The sequence below is a fragment of the Halichoeres trimaculatus genome, unplaced genomic scaffold, assembly GCF_033239565.1.
Source record: "Halichoeres trimaculatus isolate MK-OKI-2021-1 unplaced genomic scaffold, fHalTri1.1 fHalTri1_scaffold_8, whole genome shotgun sequence".
Classification (NCBI taxonomy): Eukaryota; Metazoa; Chordata; class Actinopteri; order Labriformes; family Labridae; genus Halichoeres; species Halichoeres trimaculatus.
In genome coordinates this window covers 5,328,476-5,353,240 of record NW_027437186.1, presented here as the reverse complement: position 1 = coordinate 5,353,240, position 24,765 = coordinate 5,328,476, and the positions used below count along the sequence as shown (strand labels likewise).

At 40.5% G+C, this 24,765-nt stretch overlaps 1 protein-coding gene across 1 annotated transcript in view; it reads left to right on the top strand.

The window, feature by feature from the left end:
- Window positions 1–1,173: 1,173 nt before the first annotated feature.
- The window catches only part of pitx3 (paired-like homeodomain 3), a 33,455-nt gene continuing 9,863 nt past the window's right edge, over window positions 1,174–24,765 (top strand). The window contains exons 1-3 of the mRNA XM_074675805.1: window positions 1,174–1,406; window positions 9,824–9,941; window positions 16,318–16,523. Coding sequence (XP_074531906.1) covers window positions 9,833–9,941; window positions 16,318–16,523 — 315 coding nt within the window. The 5' untranslated portion in view covers window positions 1,174–1,406; window positions 9,824–9,832. The remainder of the gene's footprint in view (window positions 1,407–9,823; window positions 9,942–16,317; window positions 16,524–24,765) is intronic.

Here is a 24,765-nt window from a genome sequence, read left to right as displayed (position 1 = left end):
TAGTCACAGTGGTAGGGAATTTCATGCCTTCATTGCTCTGCTGTACGTTTCAGGAAATTTGCTTTTGGTAATGAAAACGGTCCACTGGTTGCCTGTCTAGTATTGAGCCATTCTCCAAACCCACATGCTCCATTATTTGATTGTGTTTGTCTAATGCGGCCACACTATTTGAAACACAGATTTTCCCAAAAATATTTCATGATGATATTTAAAATTGCTTAATTAATGAGGGTGTCTGAAAACATACATTCAACCACTGAGTGAAGTGATGCTGCAGGAGAGTGGACGAAATGCTCTTCATGAGGCAGCACAGACACTCTTTATGTCTATAAGCAGCAAACTATAGATTTCCACTTTGTTAGTTTCCCATGAAAAAGGTGGATTGAGCTGATTTATCTTTGATTCCAGACGATTTAAGGATTGCTTCTCTTTTAAGAGCCTTCTCTTCAATTTCAGTTTCTTTATACATTTTCATTTTATGATAAAAGCACCAAAGTGCCTGTAAACTCACCTTCACTTTCTTGACTTATTTGAAACGATGGAGCTGCAGATTGACACATCATTGCCTGTGTGTATCTTTCTGTAAACTGTCTTTACTATGTGTCTCTGTAAAGCTGGTGGATGCAGATGAAACCTGTGCTGAACCTCACTCTGTCAAAGGAGGTCAGACTGAGAGCCAGTGCTGTTTGGACACTTGTATTGCTAAAGTTTTACTTAAACATGATAGAAGATCAAATTTTTAAAAAAACAGGATAAAATCAAACACTGAAGTTTGGACCTAAAAGCATCCGTACAGCTGGTCCGCACCTCTGACATCCCAACCAAACGCAAAGCAGGTAGAAGAAAAACGCCCTGGAGGCTGCAGAGAGAAAGAGATGGAGAGTGTATCTGTGGACAGGAAGCCAGTGGGTGAGGGACGAGGAGGGACATGGGGGACTGTGTGTGTGTGTGTGTGTGTGTGTGTGTGTGTGTGTGTGTGTGTGTGTGTGTGTGTGTGTGTGTGTGTGTTGTACTGAGTGTGTGGATACGTGCGGGTGTGCCGCGTGTGTAAGAGAGAGAGAGCAGGGGGACGTCCTTTCTACCGTGGACCTGTCACACACAATATTTAGCATGAAGTCAACCCCCCCTCCTCCTCCTCACCCCCCGCCCCCTCCCTCCACCCCTACACTATGTGTGGGGATCAAGCCTCACTCCTCGACAGCCTTCATGTCTGACAGCACAGAGGGAGGAAGAAGAAGAGGAGCACAGAGGAAAGTGACCGGCTGAAAGCTTTTTTTCTGACTTTTTGACGCTCCGGAGAACTTTTTGTCCATGTCACCAGAAAACCTGAGGCCAGCATATCCATCAGCCTGCAGCGAAGCTCTCTGCCTTTACCACGGATTAATTTAACCAGACCGGGACTCCATGTAAGTGCAGTCAACCTCTTCTCTTCCTTTCCTCCTCCTCTCTTCTTTTTGACTCTGTGCGCCTCCAGGCATCCAGCGCGTTTTTCTTTATGCGTAACAGCTGAAAAAATCCAGAGCAGTGTGTCCATTACCTCTCCTCTGACACACCATGTCCAGCGCTCAGAGCTACCAGGGCCATGTGCAAATAAAAATGCACAGGTTTAGTTCCAGAGGGCTGTGGGTGAGGCCTAAGAATTACAGAAAAAGTATCGACGCGGCTTTGTTTTGAGGAGATTATGATGCTGAACGACACACGCCTATCTCTGTGTCAGAGTTTCAAAATGAAATCTACCATTCTGTTAAGCAAATCCGTCAAAATATTACAGTGCTTTATAAACGGTGCACAACAAATTGTCAATTACTTTAAAAAAACAACAACTAAAAACTAAATCCTGATCGAAAAACAGCACGAGCTTTGCGCAAAGACTCCGTGCGTTTTGGCCTCGCGCGGATTCACGGATATATCTGTGACACAGAGCTGTGTTTGGATGACCACTCACCATCAAAGTCTGTTACAGTAAACACTCTGTCTGCCCATGATTCAGATTTTTCTATGAGACAACAAAGAGAATTTAGCAGCTGGTTAAATCAGCGCTCCCGCGCTCTGAAATGCAGTTTTTCTACTTGCAGCATTAAAATTAAATTTGTCATGATTCTGATTCGGTTTGTTTCCTCCAGAAGTTCTGGCCGTGCAGAGGCAGACGCTGTGAAAATATTTGGGAGGTCAAAATATTTGGAGATGTTGGGGAAATTGATAGGCGGCAGGTGGCTGCTGGGGCCACAGGAGAGCGCGGACAGAAAAACAGAGCCGTGTACCCTCCCACAGCACCACTTCCACTGTCCTCCACTACACACAAACACTCACACACACACTCATACACACACACACACACACACACACACACACACACACACATACAAACAAACGAAGTGGTACACAAAGAAACTTAAGTCTACTTTGTGCTTTTATTTATTTATTCATTTATTTTTAAATCAATTTTAATTCCTTATTTATTTGTTTTCTTTTCACTTCAAAAATTATTCAGAAATATTACAAAGATTTTTAACAGTTTTTTTAAAGTAGATTTTTGATTTTGAACTCTACAGTTAAAGACTGAATTGATTTTTTTTTTTTTTTAATAAATACGTAAAGAGTGTTCTCAGTCGATTTTTTTCCTGAACCTCCCGGTCCCAATATTCCTTCGAATGAATTTCGTGTTTTTGTAGCGCGAGGCCCGGTGAGACTCCGGGTTGATTTCAGAGTTTCATGTCTAGCGCAGAATAAAAAAAAAAAAAAACAAACATGTATTCAGCAACAACGTGTGTAGAAACGGTGTTAATATCAAAATAAAGTGGATTTTTAAAAATCCCAATAATAAAGAAATGGCAGGTCTCACGATGCACGAGCTTCATCTGGAATATTCCGTGATAGAATCTTTAATTTTGTTTTATCTTTAACACTTTTATCTGGAATCTTTACCTTTCCTCTCCTTTCTTGATTTATCTCACTTAATTATTTACTGTCGTTTGTTTTTTATTTTATTTTTTCTTAATTTATATTTTATTTTTTGGGCAATTTTCTTCAGTTATTGAAATCACGTGCAGATTTAGTCTAATATGATGAGCGCGTGAGACTTCCTCCAGCAGGCCTTGACGGCGCGCACGCGCCGGCCTCTTTTGCATCCGGCTCTGCACATATGGAAATAACATTTGTTTGTATCGAAGTTCTCGTTTGGCCTCAGGCTGTAATCTCAGCGTTTTTGTTTAAATATCAATTAGCCTACCAAACTGGGAAGGCGGGTCTGAAGGCCACGGCCTGCGCTACCCAGAGTTCATCACCACCGAAAGAGCACACCACGGTTCATCCTTTCTGCCAGGTGAACATCTGTGAGTGTTTCATTCGATTTAAATTATTAATATCTCTTTGGTGTTTCATTTCATACAGTGAAATTTGACGTGAAGTCACCTGTTAAATTAAAAAGAATAAGGAGATAAAGTGTGGACGCGGAGCAGGAGGCATTACTGTCTTTAATTTGTTAAATAACTCATTTTAAATTTTCTAAATCCGCCGTTCATTCTCATAAAATGACCCATAAACATCCCCACGGTGTGCCAGCTCTCCGTGTCCATCCTGTTAAAGACAGTCTGCATTTTCAAATCATTTCCTGATCACTCTGAAGTCCTCATCACATCTGAGGAGTGTGTTTTTCAATCCACGGTAATAACTTCCCCCTGCACAGAGGCACTGTGTTAATCACTGCTGTGGACTTGTGTTGCTTTGCCAATTATTCCGTCGCTCTCTGAGCGCGCGGGCAGGCAGGGGACTGCTGCAGGAGCGCGCGGCCGCACTCTCCTCAATCATATGCAAATGGCTGTTATAGGAGGGCAGAAATTAACATCTACAAACATTGGACTGAAATTCCATCTGCCGCCTCTTCGAGGAGGCCCTTAATAAGTTCTCAGACAGCAAAGTGACACACATCTTAATCAACTCTTAATCCCCGGAATTAATTCTCCACGCGTTTATGAATAATTCCCGGGATAATGCCCGTAGTCCGTGGAAATGCAAGCAGGCTGCCGCGCGCACCGCCAGATGGACCCGCGCAATCTCCCGAAAAATGAGAGGATTTTTTTTTTTGCCTCCATTATTATTTTTTATTATTATCAGCAGATATATTTTAATGAGATCCGTGTCACCCGGCGCCTGCTTATGCAAAGCGCTGCAGCTAATGCAAACCGGAGAGTCGCGCCGTGATGTTGATTTGCGTCCAATTTCTGAACAGGAGGCCTGCAGCATTTAGAGTAAACACACAGCCCCATCCAAGCCATGTTTCGGGCTTTATTTGAGCGGGGAGAGGTGGTGGGACAGCGTGTCAGGTGGAGGTGGAGGCGTCCCTCATCCACTGAGGAGGAGAAGGAGAGAGAAATCTGAGTTATTTTTTATTTTTATAAACTCCAGCACACACTCACAGCACAGCTATCTCTATTAGAACGGTGATAAATGTGCCTGGCCTCCTGGCCTGCTTGTTAGCTCAGTGTTAGCTTGTTGGTCATGTTGAGCTCACAGGGAGGGGGATGAGGGGCCCTTCATTTTGGAAACATAATCATGTGGCGCCCCTGCTCTATGTGTGTGTGGGAGGGGAAGGGAAAGGCAGGGAAGGGAAGGGGGGTTACTGACACCTTGTTCTGGACAAAATGACTGGCTTGCATCACCCGCACGCCCCTCTCTGCCAAAGCCAGCCGGCCTCTCAGCACCACATTGACACCGGGCCGTCTGTCCATCCATCACTGCTGAGGATCAAGTCTCCCGGACTGGCTCACGTTCATGTCTCCGACCAAAATACTGGACCTTACTGCTGCTAGACTTCACAAAGGGACAGCTGTTGCTCTGTCAGGCAGGCGAGGACCCTGACTGACCTGGGACATGTTTCTGGAGGGTCTTTGATTTTTAAAAGCTTACAAAAAAACATCTCACCTGAAATCTACAGCACAGGTAACTCTGCTTTCAACCTAAACTGAGACTCTCTTCCTCCAAACAAACAGTTTTTTCTCAGACTTTGACTCTAGCTGCTTGTTTTTGCTGTGTTTTTGTTAAAATGACGCCTCAGTTTCTCCTCAGCTGATGGAGAAGTAACAGCAAAGGTGATCTTGTGACAGTTTCTTTTGTGAGCTCTGAGAAATCTTGAAAATGAGCTCAGGCTTGGAGCTGAAATGTCAGGGGTCAGAGTTGTTTAAAAGGCTTAGAGGAAATATGAAATAAATTTAAGATGAAGAATTACCAGAAGGTCACGTTTTCCAGTCTCTGAAATTCAAACAGTCGGACCTTTGAGTCACTCCACTACAAAAAGAAGCAAATGAAACAATATTTGTGCAGCCACGATGAAGGGAAACTGATCTTTCTGACCCACAAGTCAACTTTAACCCACAAATCCATATCAGAGGTTCATTAATCCAACACCACAACACAGAGGGAGCGTGCTTACAGAGGTAATCTCTCTTCTGGGAGACTCAACCTGATCCTTCTAGTCTTTTTTTTTTTCCCAGAGACACAGCTTTGGCCTCTGGCTGACAGAAGAAGACCCATTTTCCTGTCTCCTAATCTTTGAGAGAAGCTCTGATCATTCTCACGGATGTTAAACAGAAAACAGATGCCAGTCTTTCTGTAGAGTCTCAGACGGTTTATGTTCACAGTGACTAATCTGAGATGTGACTGTGTTTTGAGATGCTGTTGGTCTGTGCGTCCGTCTGGATGAAGACTGCAGATGTGTCTGATGAAGAAACGTGGCCCGACCTATCAGCTGTCAGAGATATTCGGTGGTAATAAGGTGCTAAACCTTTAATCAGAATATGCAGGTTGGCTTGGGCGCAGCATTATGATGCTTTGTCAGAGTGACTGACACAATGTTAAGTGGGGGTCAGGGAGAGTTTAAGGAAAACCTTTCATAACTGGCAGTGATGACATTCTTCTGTTGGTGTGCCAAGTCCACATCAGTGACAGAGTCCGAGTGGAGCTCTGTGGGAGAAGCTGAGTGAGTGAGCAGACCAGTCTTTGGCTGAGGAGCCTGTTGTTTTTACATGTGTGGGTTGTTTTTTACAGTGTAGCAGAGGCTATCACACTGCTCCAATGACAAACTTAATGAGCGGAAGAACATTAACGTGCTCCTGAGGAGATGACATGCTGACTCAGACTTTTGCAACAGGAGCTGAACTTTGTTCAAGATGTGACAGCTTGCTCTGGATCGCTCTGCTTAACGTCAGAAAACAGCACGTCAGGTATTTGAATGACTGAACCTTATGTCCAGTATATGTAAAACATGTGGGCTGAGATTTGTGCCAATGGAAACAAAATTTGAATTATGATCCTGAATTTGGAAAGCATGGTCTGAAAATAGATTTCATGTTTTGAAACTGATTTTGAAATTTTTTTTAAACTTCTTGAGAATTCAACGCTCTGTATTCCTTGAAATAAAAAAACCCACAGTATTATTTTCCGTTCAGTGTGACACAAACGTTACGTCATCTACGTCCCAGAGGATGAGCAATCGAGCTCAGATTCACAGAAATCCTTTTCACGTTTGCAGAAACTTCTTCATGGTCTGTGTCTGTACCCGAGTGAAGAGTGTGGCACCATTTCCATCATGCCTGGATATTTAGGTTTGCTTGAAACTTTATTTTTATTATTATTATTATTATTATTATTTTATTATTATTATTTTAAATGAGGTGGGTAATGTAAAAAATTTCAAAGTAAAGGAATTTATTTTTAAAAAATTAAATCTATTTTCAGATCATGCTTATATCACAATTAAAATCAGTCTCTAGTGGCACAAATCTCAGCCCAAACAGGAACAGGAGTCTTGTACATTAGAATTGACTTTTTCCCTCCGTCTTTATTTCTGTTCAGGGCTTTGGGAGATGACTCTACCAGGGCCTGTTCTCTATTTTTATTTATTTATTTATTTATTTATTTATTTATTTATTTATTTATTTATTTATTTATTTTATTTTATTTTATTTTTTTATTTAATTTTCATTTGTTTTGTTTTGTTTTGTTTTGCGCATTACAACAGAAAATAACCAAATTAAAACCATAGTGTAAACAGGTTAAACAAAGCATTAAAAGGATGTCATAGCCCAGAATCAATTCACAAATCCACTTTTGTTTATTCAATGCAAAATCAGGCAATAAGTTACCTGATGAGATTCACACAGCAGCAGTTTCTGGTGTGTACTGGTTAGTGTTTAAAGCAGGGGATGTCAAACGTATACATCTGCAAAGTGTAAAAATGACAGAAAAGAGTCACTTTGGTTTGGTGGAGCCCTTTTGTTCATGCACTGATGCAACTTTTATGTATTTTGAGGCAAATTTAGACATTTTCACCTTGATCTTGAAAAGTCCCCTCTTAAGTGTTGTGGAGTTTCAGGTCAGGAGGTCAGGAGTTAGACACAGATGTGGAAATGGAGGTAAATTTAAAATAATTTCTACATCCTGATGAGTTATTTTTAACATAACATGAAACACGCCATTGTTCAGCTTAGAATTTGTGAGCTGTAATGAACATTTTTACCATTAAACTTAATTTCTACAGAAATTCCAGGTTCTTCTTTTTTATTTTTTCTTGTGGAAAGAAGTTAAATGATCAAGAATGTGCATTTTTACACTAGAATGAATAGAAACTTTTAGAGTTGTTATTTATTTTACGATTATTATGTTCTGGTTTTCCAGGTAAGGCCCACTTCAGATCAAACTGGGCTGAATGTGGCCCCTGAACTAAACAGAGTTTGACATCTCTGAGTTTTTCATTGAGAGGTCAAACCCATTTCTTTCTGTCTTCTGTGTGTTTCCTTGTGTATCTGGAGGGTCTGAAACAGTGTGAATCCTGTTGAAGGAGGTTTGTCTCATGGTGGGAGCTCAGAGAGTTTCTGTCTGAATGATGAGGAAAAACATGTCACATCAACCATTTCAGATGTGGACAGTGAGTCAGGTTGAAGAGTTCGCTCAGGTTGTACAACATGTTGTTGTTGTCATTGGTGTAGTCAGGGTGAGGTGGGGTGGGGGGGCTGTTTGAAGCCGTGCCATGCTCTCAACATCCCCGTCCCCCAGTAGGCTTCAGATTTAACCCTGGCAAAAGTCACATGTGACTGGCACACAAAGGACTGGTATGGTGGCAAACAGGCGGTGGGGAAACTCTGCAGGGCTGTGTGTGTGTGTGTGTGTGTGTGTGTGTGTGTGTGTGTGTGTGTGTGTGTGTGTGTGTGTGTGTGTGTGTGTGTGTGCAGATCTAAATTTGCTCCCTCTGAATAGAAACTTGTAACCACAACGCTGACTACACACGGGGAACGTCCAAACAGGCGAGGCTTAAACCCCGGCTCAGAGTCAGTGTTTGATTTTCAGGGATGAGGTTTATCTCCGTTTTAAATCTTTGATGACATGCACTCATTGTGGCCCGCAGCAGTCTTAAGACTCTCCTCTAAACCTGTAAACTTCAGGTGTCATGCCATCAGTGTGCTGGGAAATGCAAAGGTAAACAGAAAAGGAGGGTAAACAGTAGCAGCAGGCTGAGTTTGGGTGAGCTGGGCCTTCCCCTTGTGCCTGTTTAATCTCTTTATTCCTCCAGATACTGACACATTTTCTGCCTCTGATCACAAGACTGCCTTTATTACTGTATCTGCTTTTAAATAACACCACACCCCACACCCTCCACATGATCAGAGGCCCTCTCTGATCAACATTTGACATATAAAGCTCCTTTTTCATGTCCCATAAATCTCACCAACCCTCTGTCATCTGTCTATGTGTGTGTCCCAGTATATTCAAGGTGTTAACTGCTCTCAGATAAATAAACCAGGAGCTATTTCTGACCTCCATTCAGGACCAGTTCTACCTCAGCGGCAGGAATCGGCCTCTGAAATGTCATGTATTTTACAGCAATAACTCAATTGCTCTCCCCACGTAGCCCAAAAATAGAGTCAATTCAGGGCAGCTCCTGTTTTAGCAGCTTATGTCAGGCTGGTATAAAAGGGATCGGGATTACAACCACAACCAGGCCTGAATGGAAAGATCGAAGAGAAAATAGAAGCTGAATGTGCTGCCAAATTAAACAAATGCAGAGGGAGCCACATCAAACGGCTGCACCTCATCAAAATAAATCAATATTTGAAAGTGAAATGTAGAAAACAGGAGTGTGTTTTACACAGGGACTCAGCATGGTCCGGATTAATTCAGACAAAGTGATGAAAAATTCATTGAAATGAATCCAGTTATTAGGATAACAAGGGAAAACTGGTAAATGCTTTTGTTGAAAATACAGTGTCATTATTAAAGTCACTTCTTTTGTTTTTCTGCTCCTTTCTGGCGATGGACTAAAAGTTTAATTCCTGTTTTTTCTTTAACAAAAGGAAGTTGAGGATTTTTTTTCCCCTCTTGGTTTTGTCTTAATTTTTCTTTAAGGCTGGAAAACTGCTCCATCAATCAGATACAGACTCTTCACTCCATGTTGGTGAAGCGTTTTGCTGAGCCAGGTGAGAGGATGGCGTTTTTCATCCTCTCTTTGATCTGCATCAAGCAGCTGTAGGAGACCTGCAGGTCCAGAGTTACGGACGTGAGGAGGGCGTCCGAGCGCATGACGGCGCGCTCTGATCCTCTGATACAAAGAGGAAAATCTTATCTGTGTTTAAAGAGTGGTTAAAAACAGAGATCACGACATGTGTTTTAAAAAGTCACACCATCGAACAAATGAAACACTCACTAAGCTGCGCGTGACCACACCACGCGCACACACTGCTGATGTTTTGTTTTTTAATGCTGGTTCATTTATCACTAAGAGAGTTTGTTTGATTTTTAACGTGTGTATCTGTGTCTGTGTGTGTGTCCGCAGAGCCTGGTTATGGATTTTAACCTGCTGACGGACAGTGAAGCCCGCAGCCCCGCGCTGTCGCTCTCTGACTCCGGGACCCCGCAGCACGAGCCGGGATGTAAGGGCCAGGACACAAGCGGTCAGTTCACACTTCTCCCCGAGTCCTTTAAAACTGTATTTATACTACACGATAAATACTGAATACATGTATCTGTCCAAGCCAGCGTCATTGAGTGTACACACGCAGTTTTTGTTCTCCAGGAGCCCCGCGGGGAAAGAAACGTCATGTTAAAATTAGAGAAAATCATCAGAATAATGAGCGTCAGAAATAAGAGCCAGAGCGCTCAGAAACCTGCAGGTGTGGGCATGTCGGGCCTGCGGGGCAAGGATTTACTGTTTGATTTAATAACATAAAAAAACACATGTATGAATAAATTAACGAATGATCAAATAAATCGATGAATCAACAAAAATGCATGTAAATCAGCATAATATACAACTGCAATGATAATAATAATAATAATAATAATAATAATAATAATAATAATAATAATAATACGCCCGAATTACCCAATTTGTATTTGAATTAAAACAACTAAAATATTAAATGATTATGGGTAATATCCATGTTTTTTTTAAAATAATAAATAAATAAAATACTAATAAAAACATGACCCCTTTTTTTTTCTTTCTTTTTTTTTTTCTTTCTTTTTTTTGCTTGACTACGGTGAACACTGACACACCATCTGCGTGTCAAATGAGACAAAAACCAGAGAAGAAAAAAAAAACCCTGAAAGTGGTGAAATGGAGGAGACTCGGTGCGTGTGCGCGCTCTGCAGTCCAGAGACGTGAGAGCGCGTAGGGACTCTGACGGGATCTGTTTAACTGAGGCTTTATTTGTGTCTTCACTCAGCAACCTCTCTCCCTCTCCCTCTGCCGGGCCTCTAATATCACATTATCCGTTTGACTTTGAATATGAAAATGTATTCCTAATGAGAACCTTTCTTTTCTCCTGAGAGCAGCAGAGACGGCACGACGGCCTCATTTTACACAGAACACCATGAATTGAAAACACACAATAACCTTTATTTAATACGCACAGCGTATATACCAATAAATAATAAAATGTTTATAAAAAATATTTTAAAAATAAATAAATAAATAAATAAATAAATAAAGCATTTATTAATAAAATTATAATACAAAATATATAAACGAGACTTTTTTCCTGACTCCATTTTGGTGTGTATTTCCTTTTTTTATCTTAGCCTCAGGTCACGTGGTAACAGGTGGTCAAGCTTCATGTGAGGTAGCACGTGCTATCTGTTGACTGGTGGACAGCTCGTGAGGTTACGATCAAACAATTTATAGGCTACGATAAATCCGCACGTGGGTGATTGTATTTACAGAACTGTGAACGTGTGTTTTTATAGATTAAGAAAGTAGCAAAAATACCCCCCCCCCCCCACACACACACACACACACACACACATACACACGCACACTAACACTTACACTTACACACATCTCTGCCCGTGTGTGTGTGTGTGTGTGTGTGTGTGTGTGTGTGTGTGTGTGTGTGTGTGTGTTTGTGTGTGTGTAACCTAATCGTATTGCTAAAGTGTGTGTGGTTTGAAATCCTCCGGTAACAAACTGTCACTTACTCACTATTTGGGTCTGAAAATGCCCGGATGTTTGTGCTGCTACTCCGGACTCGTTCGACGCAGGACTAGCTGAGCTCCTCTGGTCCCAGGAAAATACTGTTACAAGAGTTTATTATGTTATGGAGCCTGGATTTCACGTTTGCTGAAGAGAAAACAAAGAAAGTAAAAATATTTTGAAGATTAATATGCTGTTAATGTTACAAATGTAAAATTAATTTACAGGATTTGCTGAGAAAGTCTGTGGTTTCAGTTAATGTTACCAGCAAGAAAAACTAATGTGTTGAAGTTTTTATGATGTTTGGTGAAATTTTTGAAAATCAACACATGCTAGGTGGTTTTGCTTTATTTTCAAAACTTTCCAATTTGATTCTTTACTTTACTGAAGCCAATAAAAAACAGTTACTCTATTTTTCCTCTCTGACGTGTATTCCTGTCATTTGGGAAAACACATTTAAAGAAATATATTCTTTGATTTGTATCTTCCTAACTCAGACAGACTACATTTCAGACTGTCTGAACTCTGTTTTGCACATTTTTTGTGCGATCCTTTCAAATCACTGCATCAGAGTGAGTTTTCTGATGAGCACCAGACCTCACATGAGTCTGTTTCCTTTCTGAGAGCTGAGTGGAACAATACAAAGTGGATGCTTTTATCCACAGCAGGGGATTTTCCCTTTAAAAATATGTCGTTGTGAATATGTTTCTCACAGTTTATTGTTGCTTTATGTTCCTTTATTGAGCACACAAAACACATCCTCCACTCACGCTGGCACTGAGGCCTTTCAAAGCAGCCACACCTCAGCACAGAGAGCTGACGCCTGTGCCTCAGGCCCCTCACATCCACCACAGATCCACTACTGAAGCACCTGAGGGTGGCTTTTACAAAAACCGTTTCCCTGAGATAAAAGCTGTAAAATCTGATTTCAAACATGAAAACGAGTCAGGCAGATTATTGTTAAGGCCTAACTGACAGAAACAGGCAGGGGATACCCCTCGGTCTTCATCATTGCTCCTTAATGAAGTCTTCTAGCGTGCTGCCTTCTCTCTTTTCTTGTTCTTTTTCCAAACGCTGAGAAGTGATTTGGTTAAAAGCCTCCTGTCCGTGGTTGTTTGCAGGTTAAATCCCTCTGAGAAGCTGACCTGGAACGGCTCTGTCATGTCGGCACATTATCAGTCAGATTGCTCCCATTGTTGCTCAGCGCGTTGCTGCCCTTTCCTCTGTATTGTGATAGACTTTGGCCTTAAGTGACAGCTTACCCAGTGTCAGTTTACTGCCAGATAACAGCCTGGCTCTGGCCCTTATTGGTTTTGCTGGTGGCCCTGTGGAGCCTCTTTTTAAACCCTGCTGATCATTTGGAGCTGCTCTGAGAGCTAAGCCCTCGCCAAACAGAGCCCAACTTGCCCGAGTCACAAAAGCCTGATCCATGGGATTAGCTGGCCAACTAATTTCACTTCTTTCTGTGAGGTCCTTAAATTATGGGAGTGAGAGGAGCCCTGGCAGACATAACATGGATGTGTGGTCCTTTAAAGTGGCTGTGCTGGGGGCCAAATGCAATCACTCAGGGTTCCTGCACATCTTTGAGCATAATGCAGTGTTTGGAGTCGCTCTCTCCTGGCAACGTCACACCCAGGCTCCGTCCTGTGGGGCAGAGATTTCACATCATGTTTGATCTGACAGTGTTATCCATCGCTTGCAGCAGCAGGGTCGAGTAGTGTGGGGTAGTGCTGGAGCACAGAGAGAGGAGTCAGGGAAATGTGTTAGTAGTGCTTTCATATCAGTCAGATGGAAGATCCGCGCTGACGCTTAGACTTCAAAGCTTCTTTGACTGCATCTGTTTTCCTGAAGTCTAATTCATTCACAGCTTTCTGCACAGCATCTGCAAACCCAAGGAGGGACTAACATCCTTTGTCACATACTTAGTTTTCTTTAAATTAAATCTTCTACTTTGAGTCAATGTACAAAAAACTCTGCTTCAAAAACTGAAATTGAAGCAAGTGTTTATTTCTTATTTCCAGCAAAAATGCTACAAATGCTACCAGGCAAGTCAGGAAAAATGTGCTTAGATTTGAAATAAGAAGAATATTTTTTTCCTTTCCCATGTGCGTATTGTGTTACTCCTTACAATAAGTTCAGGCATTGTTTTTGTCTTTTAATATATTCAAAGAAGATATTTTCCTGGATTTGTCAGGTATGTGTGGCTCATGTTAGGTCAAGTGTGATCATTTTTTGTCAGAAACAAAACACAAACACAGTCATTTTTTACAGAGTGACACTGTTGAGACAGTGAGACAGTGAGAAGTCACAGCAGAAGCAGAAAGCACTCAAGTTAAACTTTCTTCTGCTGCTCATAAACTCCACCCATGAATATGCTAAAAAATTCTCAATACTGGTAATGAATGATGAATACTTCCATCAAACTGAGAGAAAATCCATCCAATAGCTTTTTCAGAGTGGCAGGTGCTGGGGCCTATTAAGGGGAGGGCACACCCAGAGCAGGTCAGCAGTCTATCACAGAGCTAAGATGTAAAGACCGATACCATCTAGACACAGACAGTTCAGAGTGATTGATCAACCTGATGAGCATGTTTTTGGATGGTGGGAGGAAGCTGAGAGAACTGACACATGCATAAGAAGAACATGTAAAATCCACACAGAAAGGTTCCCGCCCATCCGGGGATTCAAACCAGGAAGTCCCATGCTGTGAGACTACAGCGTCAAACACTGTGCCACCCTGAGGGACAAAATTAAACCAATTTATAAAAGAACATAAATTTAAAGCTTTATCAAACTGACTTCAACTCCCTGGTGCATTGTAGTTAATGTAGTGTTCAGCCAGTCTCTAGCACCGAACTGGTGTAACTGCATATCAGCCTCTGGAGTGCTCTCTGCTGCTCCCACCCTTTTGAGCTGCATTCAGTGGTCAGTTGGTGTAACTGCTAGTCAATTTTTTCTGACTCCAAGATTACCACCAGACAGACGAACACACTAGTGGACCTCATCCTGTCAATCCTCCTAGACCAAAAGATCCCTAGTGGGAAACAAAAATTTGGTATATAGTAACATCTTAGTAATGGTATTATTGTGTTATTATTGAAATTGGGTTCAAATAAGCCGAAAATTGTAATACACCGTGTGTCCACTATAGTGGACATCATGCAACACCAAGTAAATTTCTAACACAAAGTTAAAATATGTGAAAATAAGTTTAATGTTTTTCAAAGAAGAAAACGCAATAATTATTCCTTGGATAAAAAAAAAAAAAAACAAAACTAAAAATTAATTTAACTTAATTTAAATTAAATTAACTTTACATTATTATCATTCAGTTTTATGTTGAATGCTCAAGTTCATGTAATTCACTGGAGTAAACATGTCTGTAACTTTCTGAGATATTAATTAAAAAATAATATAAAATAGAATAAATAATAATCAAATGTATTATTATTATTATTATTATTATTATTATTATTATTAATACTACTACTACTACTACTACTACTACTACTACTACTACTAATAATAATAATAATAATTATAATAATAATAATAATAATAAACAATAATATAAAATACATTAAATAAGACTAATAAAAAATAAAATAAATGAACAAATAATAATAAATAATAACAAAAACATTTATGTCCCGAGAAGATAAAAAAAAAATTCATAAATCTTGACACCAGCTTTCATAGTTCATGCGTGAGAGGGTTAAAATAAGACATTAAACATAAAATCCAATAATATGAACATTTTAATTTTTAATATCTGAAAAAAAATTTGCTGATAAAAATTATCAGCTGTAAGTTTTAGCAGCAGGAGTTACAACTCAAAAGAGTTGTGTAGTACCTCTTAGAATTTTCATCCATGTGTTTTTTAAATTATCTCACAAACATGGAGCAAACTGTCTTCAAATGCTGTTATCCCTTTATGAATTGCTCATGGTCAAACGACGTCTGATATTACTTCCAGCTCTGAAAATATGGGTGTACATGGATGTTCCTGTTTGGAGAAATTACTGATAATTGAGCTGAAGCCTCTCTGAGGTATTACCAACAACTCAAAGCTTGGTGATGAGTCATACTTGACTAAAAAGATTATCAGAGCAGAAACATGTAAATATGTCTGTTAACTTCAGGTTAATACATGGATGTTGTGTTGGTGAGGTTTTTTTTTTTGTCTGACAAGGAGAGAAACGAGCTATTGAGACCCAAACTGTTTACGGAACCAGGCTGTGAACATCTTAGTTTTTGCTGTAAAGATTGGTCTTTTGAAGTGGTGTGTTTGTGTTTTCTGGTGCTCCTGCAGCCAGACTCAAGTGGACGCTCGAGGAACAACAGTTGTTGGCATTTCCACATCGGTTTCATATTTTGAGACTGAGTTTGATTTATTCATTTTATTTAAAAAAAGTAAAGCATAGCAAAAGTAAAATGATGTTTTATTCAGAGAAGTAACATGGTGAAAAATACACCAAACATCTGCACCACCCCATGTATGTTAAGTCAAACACAACTGATAATTTCAGTTTCTCTGATTTCCACTTTCATGTTTAATGTAATATTCCACTACTTCTGAACTAAAACAGTGTTTTTAATCATTTCAGCATAACTCATCAACAGCTTTCTTATTTTTCTTCTTTTTATTTGCCATCCTTTAATTTCAGCTCTCATCCATTTCTTCTGCACTTCTACATCACACTGAATAAAACAAAACTATAGCTCCTTCATGTTTGTATTTTACATTTTAGATTTGATCAGAGATGCACTGATTATTCTTTGCTTTACTGGTTGACTCATGTTCTCTCGTGTTTCTGCCTCAGCCTTCTCTAACGTCTCCTCTCCTGCACCTTCAGACACAGAGAAATCTCACCAGAACCAGCTGGACGAGTCCAGCGCCGAGGACGGCTCTCTGAAGAAGAAGCAGAGGCGGCAGAGGACTCACTTCACCAGCCAGCAGCTCCAGGAGCTGGAGGCCACCTTTCAGAGAAACCGCTACCCCGACATGAGCACCAGAGAGGAGATCGCTGTGTGGACCAACCTCACCGAGGCCCGGGTCAGGGTGGGTACCCACGGCTCTGTGTCCACCATTTCAGCTGTGAATCCATTATTTGGCTGCTAATCTAGAATACGTGTGACATATGATAAACATCTGTTACTGCGATCTTTTTCCTGCACCCTGCTCTGACTGCATCAAGTCTCTTCTCCAAATGGATTTCCTGGAGGGAGATTTGATTTCAATGAAACACATCAGCACAGTGTCCTGGGTTTTTCCATGAGGTGCAGTCTTATTGATGAGTATTGACCACTTACAGTCACGTCTGTGACCTCACTCAGAGTGGACGGCTAGTGACGGTGTTGACATGAGGCTAAAACGTATTTTAATCTAACACAAGTCTAGTTCTGTTCCAGGTTTCTGTCTGTTAAAGGGAGTTTGTTCTTACCACTGTAACTTACTAAAGGCTGCAAAGGTCTCATGGTGGGATAAGCTGAGATCGGACTCTTAGGCATGTCTTCATTTTGGATCTGTATCATAGATGAGCCATAAAATGTATAAATAAAATGAAACCAATAAAATGAAGGTTAAAACGAGATAAAATCACAGAATCGAAGCGTTTCTGGAAAATAAATCTGAAGCAGTGAGATAAAACAGGGAACTGGTTGTGACCACCTATATCCTTTCCAATCTGATACTGAGTGAAATTTAGGCTGGTATTGACAATACAGATCCAACACTGATTATACCCATTAGACTAATTGTAAATAAAAGTAGCTATATTTTATAGATAAACATTATTTTCTACCCATCTTTTCTCGTATATATTGCTCTAAGTCCACCTTCGCTGTTTTATTACAGTTGCTCCGTGTAATCTAATGACCCCTTGTCTATGTAATCCATGGTAAATGATCAAATCTTCAGGAAAACCTTACCTGGATGAAATTAGACTTCTTGTATTTATTTTGTTAGGTATTTCATAACTATATTTACCTCCACCAAGGACGTTATGTTTTTATGAGAGTTTGTTTGTCTGTGAACAACACAACTTAAAAAAGTAACAAACAGATCTTGATGAAATTCTCAGGAAATGTTCAAAATGGGATAAGGAAGAAGTGATTAAATTTTGGAGGTGATCTGGATCACCATCTGGATCCAGGACTTTTGAGATGGGGCTGTTTTACCATATGTGTACATAACTCCACCATAAATGGTCAGATTGCTTTGCAAAACAATACAAGACAAAGTCACCATAATTCCTGACAGATTTAAAAGTATGATCTAGATCCTGGCAATATTCTAGATACTAAGATCCAGAATATGAAATATGTACTGGGTCATCATAATTTTCAACAATGTCAGGAAACAAATTATCATACAAACCTGCAACGAACACCAAATTGTAGCAGACAGTCTGCTGAAAGGAAGTATAACATTAAAGTAGGACTAAAGTGTTGGTAACAATCACAATATGCTTGGCGGAGGTCTGTGCTCTCTGATTGCTTTTCTAGTTATTAATTTGTTCCTCTCCAACACAAACAGTGACTGAGCAGTGTGCCCCTGCACTTACGCATGACACACTTACCCAGGTGGAAACATAAAGACTTCCCACCAACAGTGTGCCATTTAGACATGATCTCTGTGGTTTAGTTACTTTCCACTGTGTTCCTGATAATGATGAACTTTACCTCTGACTGAAGTATAAAAAGGATTTATAATTTGATTTGAGAATGGATTTAAGAGCACAAGGATTTGGTATTTGTAGTATCGATATTCAATTTCGATCTGCACATCACTACTGGCAGGTGGTTCTGAAGTTAAGAAGTTTTAAGAGTAAAAGTCCCCCCTTAATTTACCGGACCTTGGGGAAGCTGTTGGAGCTCTAACAGAGGATCTCAGAGTGCATACTGGCTCATTTGGGAATCGAAGCTCAGGTATACAGGGAGGGCTGAGTCCATGTTGAGCCTTAATGTGATTAAAATAATCTTAACACTAGCCCTAGAAACAACAGGCAGCCAGTGTAGTTCAGCTAAACCTGGGGTGATGTGGTCCTGGTTTCTGTCAGAAGCTGAGCTGCAGTGTTTTGGACCGTCTGTAGACAGTGGATTGATTTCTGGCAGAGAGACGTGTAGAGAGAATAGCAGTAATGGAGACGGGGGGATACGAAGGTGTGAATGAGTTTCTCCAGATCTTTGGCTGACATCAGGGGCTTTACCTCGGAGATATTTCTGAGCTGATAAAAACACAACTGGACCGGCTTCTTACCTGTGGCTCGAAGACGGACGCAGGTTTCTGACTGAGGGTTTGACGTAATTTAACAGATTACCATTTTCACTTAGTTTAAAACTAACATCAACATTAGCAGGTCTGTACCTGCTTTTTGTAACGTTTCTTGAGAAAACATATCTGATCTCCTCTTTCTTATTTTGCTATTTAAATAAAGATTGCTTGATTGATTGATTGACTGACTGATTGATTGATTGATTGATTGATTGATTGATTGATTGATTGACTGACTGATTGATTGATTGATTGATTGATTGATTGATTGATTGATTGATTGATTGATTGATTGATTGATTGATTGGTTGATTGATTGATTGATTGATTGATTGATTGATTGATTAATGAGTAGCAGGTATAGTTTTGTTGTACCTTAGAAACCAAGTGAGGTTACCTTGTTCTCTTGGCCCTCCACTGTCTGATGACCTTGATGATTCCAGAAGGCCCCGCCCCTTCTTGGTTCTGATTGGGGTTTGAATAGAAATTAGGAGCTCCTAGTGGCGTTAGAAGAATTGGCATCTAACGGTTGAAGTCACAGCAGGTTAATATTCATCTCCTCAGTAGAGGAGGATGTTTCTTCTTTTTCTGCCAGGCTCAGTGAAAGGAAGGACAGGGAAGGATGTGGTTGTCTCTATGAAGCAGGGGTCATTACTTGTTACTTTATCTCAAAAAGCCGACAAACTACCAGAGACTAATTTACCGACTTGATGTTGGAATTGAGTCCACGTCAGCACAGGAGCATCCTGACAGGAAGATTAACTCGTCTAGTGAACACACAAACACTGATGATCACTCAGTCATGACGTTTTCTTTCCTGTGAAAAAAAAGAATTATTTTTCTCAAAGTAAAGATAAAAAATATTGTGTTGAGCTTCAGCAAGTAAAACTTACACTGGAGCTTGGGATTTTAATCCTCAAAGCTCCTCACTAAATATGATGCTCCTCCAAAGCTGGCTGTCAGAGAGCCTAAGGCTGCAAACACTGGTGATCCAGGTGCAGCTCATGTTAGCGCAGCAGACTGAGGAGGAGTCAAGATGTCAGTACAAGATGGCACCACAAATGGCAGGCTTGGCACTTGGTAACTTTAATGTTCACACAAATGTTTTGTACAGAAAGAGCAAAGTCAAAGAAAACAGTTAAATTCCTTGTGCTTTTTTTGAATGATACTTGGGGAATAAATGTCATTCTGAGGAGCCTCTTCATCCAAACAGCCAAGGCTTGATTTAAAAACCACAGAAAGTTCACAATCTGTAAACCAGGAAGGGCTTAACAGACTGACACTGACATGTCTGGGATTTAGTAGCTCACAGCAATGAATCAACCTGAAAAAGTATGTTGGTACGTGTGGTTTTCTGCCTAGTGTTACAGCAGGTTTTGCTTGTCAATAAAAAGACTATGCAATGCACAAATGGAAAATTCAAAGCAAGCGCTCATATCTTATTTGTTGCTAACATTGTTTTATCAGACTTAATATGAGCCTCATTCAGCAGATGGGTCCAGAAAGAGCTCTTGTTCTATTATATTAAAGACAAAAATGACGTCTGAGTTGCTTGGAACACAGACTGTACAATAAAAGGATGTAGTCTCTGTGAGCCCATTTCTGAAAGGACATTTTGAACCTGATCATTGGCCACATGAGGAATAGGTAGGCTTTGAGCCTCTTCACTTACCCACCTGTAATCATGTGAACTGTGCCTCTGATTGGGTAAATTCATCATCTTAATATCTTCCTTCCCCTACAGAGGGTGGTGATAGAGGAACGAGGTATTCAGACCCAAGCTGTCAACATGTTTATTAATGCAATTAAAGGAGGGGTTTTTTTGGCCTGGTGTATGTGGTTTCAGGCCTTTGTGTGGCTTCATTTCTCACGACTGGAGCTTGCCACTTAGTAAGAAGTGTAAAAATACACTGCCCCCCCCCAAAACAAACAAACAAACAAACAAACAAACAAACAAACAAACAAACAAACAAAAAAACAGTTAAGCAAAGCAAACATAAGCAAACAGTTACAAGCCTCCTATTGGATAATTATTCCATGGGTGATTATCTTTCAGCTGGTAACAAGTTGTTTAATCCCAATTGGTGCAATGAGCTGCTTCTCATTTCTTAGGCAACCATGTGGAAAAACACATCCCATGTTGTGGAAAAGAGGTTAGTCTGTTTGAGAAGGGTCAAATCATTGGCATGCATCAAGCAGAGAAAACATCTAAGGAGATTGAAGAAACTACTGAAACTAGGTTAAGAACTGTCCAACGCATTGTTAAAAACTGGAAGGATAGTGGGGACACATCGTCTTCCAGGAAGAAATGTGGTAAATGGAAAAATCCTGAATGATGGTAATCGAAGATCTCTTAAACTTTGGTGAAATCAATGGAAGAAAAACAACAGTAGAACTAAGTGTTATGTTTAATAATGAAAGTAAGAGCATTTCCACACGCACAATGTGAAGGGAACTCAAGGGATTGGGACCATAGACTGTATAAAGAGTGGACAGCGTGGCTACACCATTTATCATTGTACGTTTTTGAAGCCAAAATACCCCCCTCACAGGCGCCACCATTGTAGCAATTTGGAGCCAGAGTCTGCACAGTGACAATGAGGGATTCTGGGAGAATCTAAGTGGAGCTGGGTGACAAAACTAATATTTTTTTTCTTTTGAGAGTCTAATCACTTCACTCTACCTCACAACATATTTTACAACCCCTGTAAAAAATACACGAGAACGGCAGCTGTCAATCATCTTTAAACGCAACGTAAAACCCCGTTTTTAACCTTGTATAAGTAATGGAAACAAAACTTTTCAGAAAAAAAGAGGACTTGAATACAAGACAGCCAAATGATATCTTCAAATCACCACAACAATCGGACGTGAGAAACATTTCTACAAGGTGTATTCATTTTTTAAAGTTTGACCACAGCCCATCTGGAATGGCTGGAAAGCCAGATTTTTTTTTTACCTATACTGCAGCCAGCCACCAGGGGGAGCAGTTTTTGTGGAGACCTCACTTTTAGCCAAGCAAGATGACGTCCATTTTTTTTACAGTCTATGATTAGGGCTGAATAGCTGTGTAGCCTTAAGAAAACCACCAACTGGAAAATAAGGCTTTGGTTTGCTAGGGAGCGTAAAGATTGGACTCTGGAGCAATGGAAGAAGGTCATGTGGTCTGATGAGTACAGATAGACCCTCTTCCAGAGTGATGGGCCATCAGGGTAAGAAGAGAGGCAGATGAAGTGATCACCCATCATGCCTAGTGCCTACTGTCCAAGCCTGTGGGCGCAGTCTATGACCTGGGGTTGCTGCAGTTGGTCAGGTCTAGGTTCAGCAACAGTCTGTGCTCAAAGAATGAGGTCAGCTGACTACCTGAATATACTCAATGACCATATTCCAAGACGACAATACCAGGATTCATTGGGCTCAGATTGTGAAAGAGTGGTTCAGGGAGTATGAGACATCATTTTCACACATGGATTGGCCTCCACAGAGTCCAGACCTTAACCCCACTGAGGATCTTTGGGATGTGCTGGAGAAGGCTTTGCTCAGTGGTCAGACTCTACCATCATCGATGAAGATCTTGGTGAAAAATTAATGCAACACTGGGTGGAGATAAATCTTGTGATGAAACAATGCCACAGTGTGCTGTAATCAAACCTAAAGGTGGTCCAACAAAATATTAGAGTATGAGACCCTTTTTTTGGTGGAAACTTTTTTTTGGCCCTGCAGTGTAGCTGCCGATGGGATCCGAAAACATTACTTGGTAGTTTCATGTATAAAGACTGTCGTTTTTTAAACTCTATGAACAGTTCTGGCATTGTTTTAGGCATTAGATATCTTGCGATGAGACATTTTTCTGTGCATTTCAGGTTACAAAAAGACTTAGACTTTATTATAAAGGAGCTTCCAGCTGAAACACAAACAAAGAGGAGCTGCTGAGGAATTTGTTATTGCTTTATTCAAAATGATCAATTTAAAGAATATGTTTGAATAGTTGCAGTGATATCCAGATCAGTAAAGTGCCATTAAAGTGTGTTAAGGTTTGACGTCTTGCCAGGAATTCAGTGCACTACTGAGAAATGGGTTCTCTTTGTCCGTTGCTGTATCCCACTGACACCTCAGTGTCCACTTCGAGCTTTTATTCCCTGTTTGTTGAGGCTGTTATGAGCTGCTATTCAAGTGCTACTGTCTTCTGATTTTAAGTCCTTTTTGTTGCGTGCATTCAGATCATTAGCATCAACACTATTTGGAAAGTGTGTGTTCACCTTTACACTCCCAGTGGCTTCAGATTACAAAGAGTGAACCCAGAGTCCAGATATGCTCATGGCTTTTTCTGTTTTCAACTGACACCAGGGAGCTCTGTGTTGAAATTCTGGCATGCTGCGTAAGGTAGATGGAAAACTGATGATCTTTAAAAAGCTTGATCCTCTCAAAAGGATTTCCTTTCTTATCACCAAGAGGATCTGAATCTGTCTTCAAATGAAAATGAATAAAGAGGAAGAAAAGATGAGGTTGTTGTGAACTACATTAAGAGAATGTATTCCTTAAATTGAGTATTTTTGAAGTCATGATGCTTTGTTGGCTTCTCCCGAAGCTTGGTGTCACACTGACCGTAAATGTCAAAGGTGCAGCAGAGGTTGGCCACACACAGCGCTCTGCTAACTGTAGCTATATGGAGCAGGAGGACACACACTCAAATGGATGACAATACAGACAGCGGCCTGCCTGACGAGTAATGGATCACATCAATGCTGGCTGGTTGAAAGGTCACATAGCAAACACTCTTGGTTGTTATTTTGAAAGGACAACAGACTGCACAACGCGTCGTACTTAATGTCTTTCAGTGGCCTCTTCGAGCCCTGCGTGGAGGCGGATTCCTGCGTGCCTCACCTGTCACACTGATTCATGGGATTTGTCAGAGAGGTGTTGTTAATCACTGAAGCAGATGAGACTTAATGACGACAGTGTAGGAAAGGTCAGAGGATGGACGGTGCAGATTTTCTGCATTTTACTTTAAATTTCTTCGCTTGACTCGACAGAAAGACTTATCGTTCTAAGCGTACGGGATGTTTGGGTAGGCCAACAGCTAACACACTAACAAGCTTCTTGTGCCACAGTGGTGCTGTAAGTTCTGGTGTAATGGGTAATGAATGGGAACATTTACCCCATGGGGATCAATAAAAGAATATTCTATTCTATTCTGTTCTATCCTATTTTATTCTATTCTATTCTATTCTATTCTATTCTATTCTATTCTATTCTATTTTACTGCTTACGGTTGATGTTGGTTAAAAATGCTCACTTCTCTGAACGAATGGAGCTAAAATGCGTGCATATCTTTATGATGACGTAGGTCATAAAGAGGTCTATTAAACATTCATCATTTCATATCAAAATGCTACAATCACTTCCAGCCAGTCACACTCCCCTCAGTAGTTATGAAATGTCTGGACGGTCATCACTTTGCTTGTTGAGGGACTCAGGATGTTGAAGATGGTAAATGGACCAGTACTTGTATAGCGCTTTTCTAGTCTTTCCAACCACTCTTTACACTTCTAGTCCCATTCACCCATCCACACCACATTCACACAGTGATGGCAGAGGTTTATTGAGAACCATCAGTTGTTGTTTTTTTAACTAACACATTCACACTCATTCATACACCACTAACTGACAATGGGAGCAATTCAGGTTGTGACTCCATCCCTCCAACAAAACCTTGAATCACATGGGTAACTTGCCCAGACTCCTCATCGACTGGCTTCCCTAGAAACAGTTTTTAACTATGTAAATCACATCTTTGTGATCACTTTGATTACTCACAGGCTTCCCAGCTTAATCTGATGCATTCATGCTAAGAATGTCATGATACTAGATTTTCAGCTTAACTTTACTTTGGTTAATAAAATCATTATAATGATATTTTGTGAAATATTTATAAGAAAACTGGGGATGCACAATGCCATCCTGGTATCTTGTATCGGTCCGATACAGAGTGAAAAAGTGAGACTGGTTTTTGCTTACAAAGGGCCGC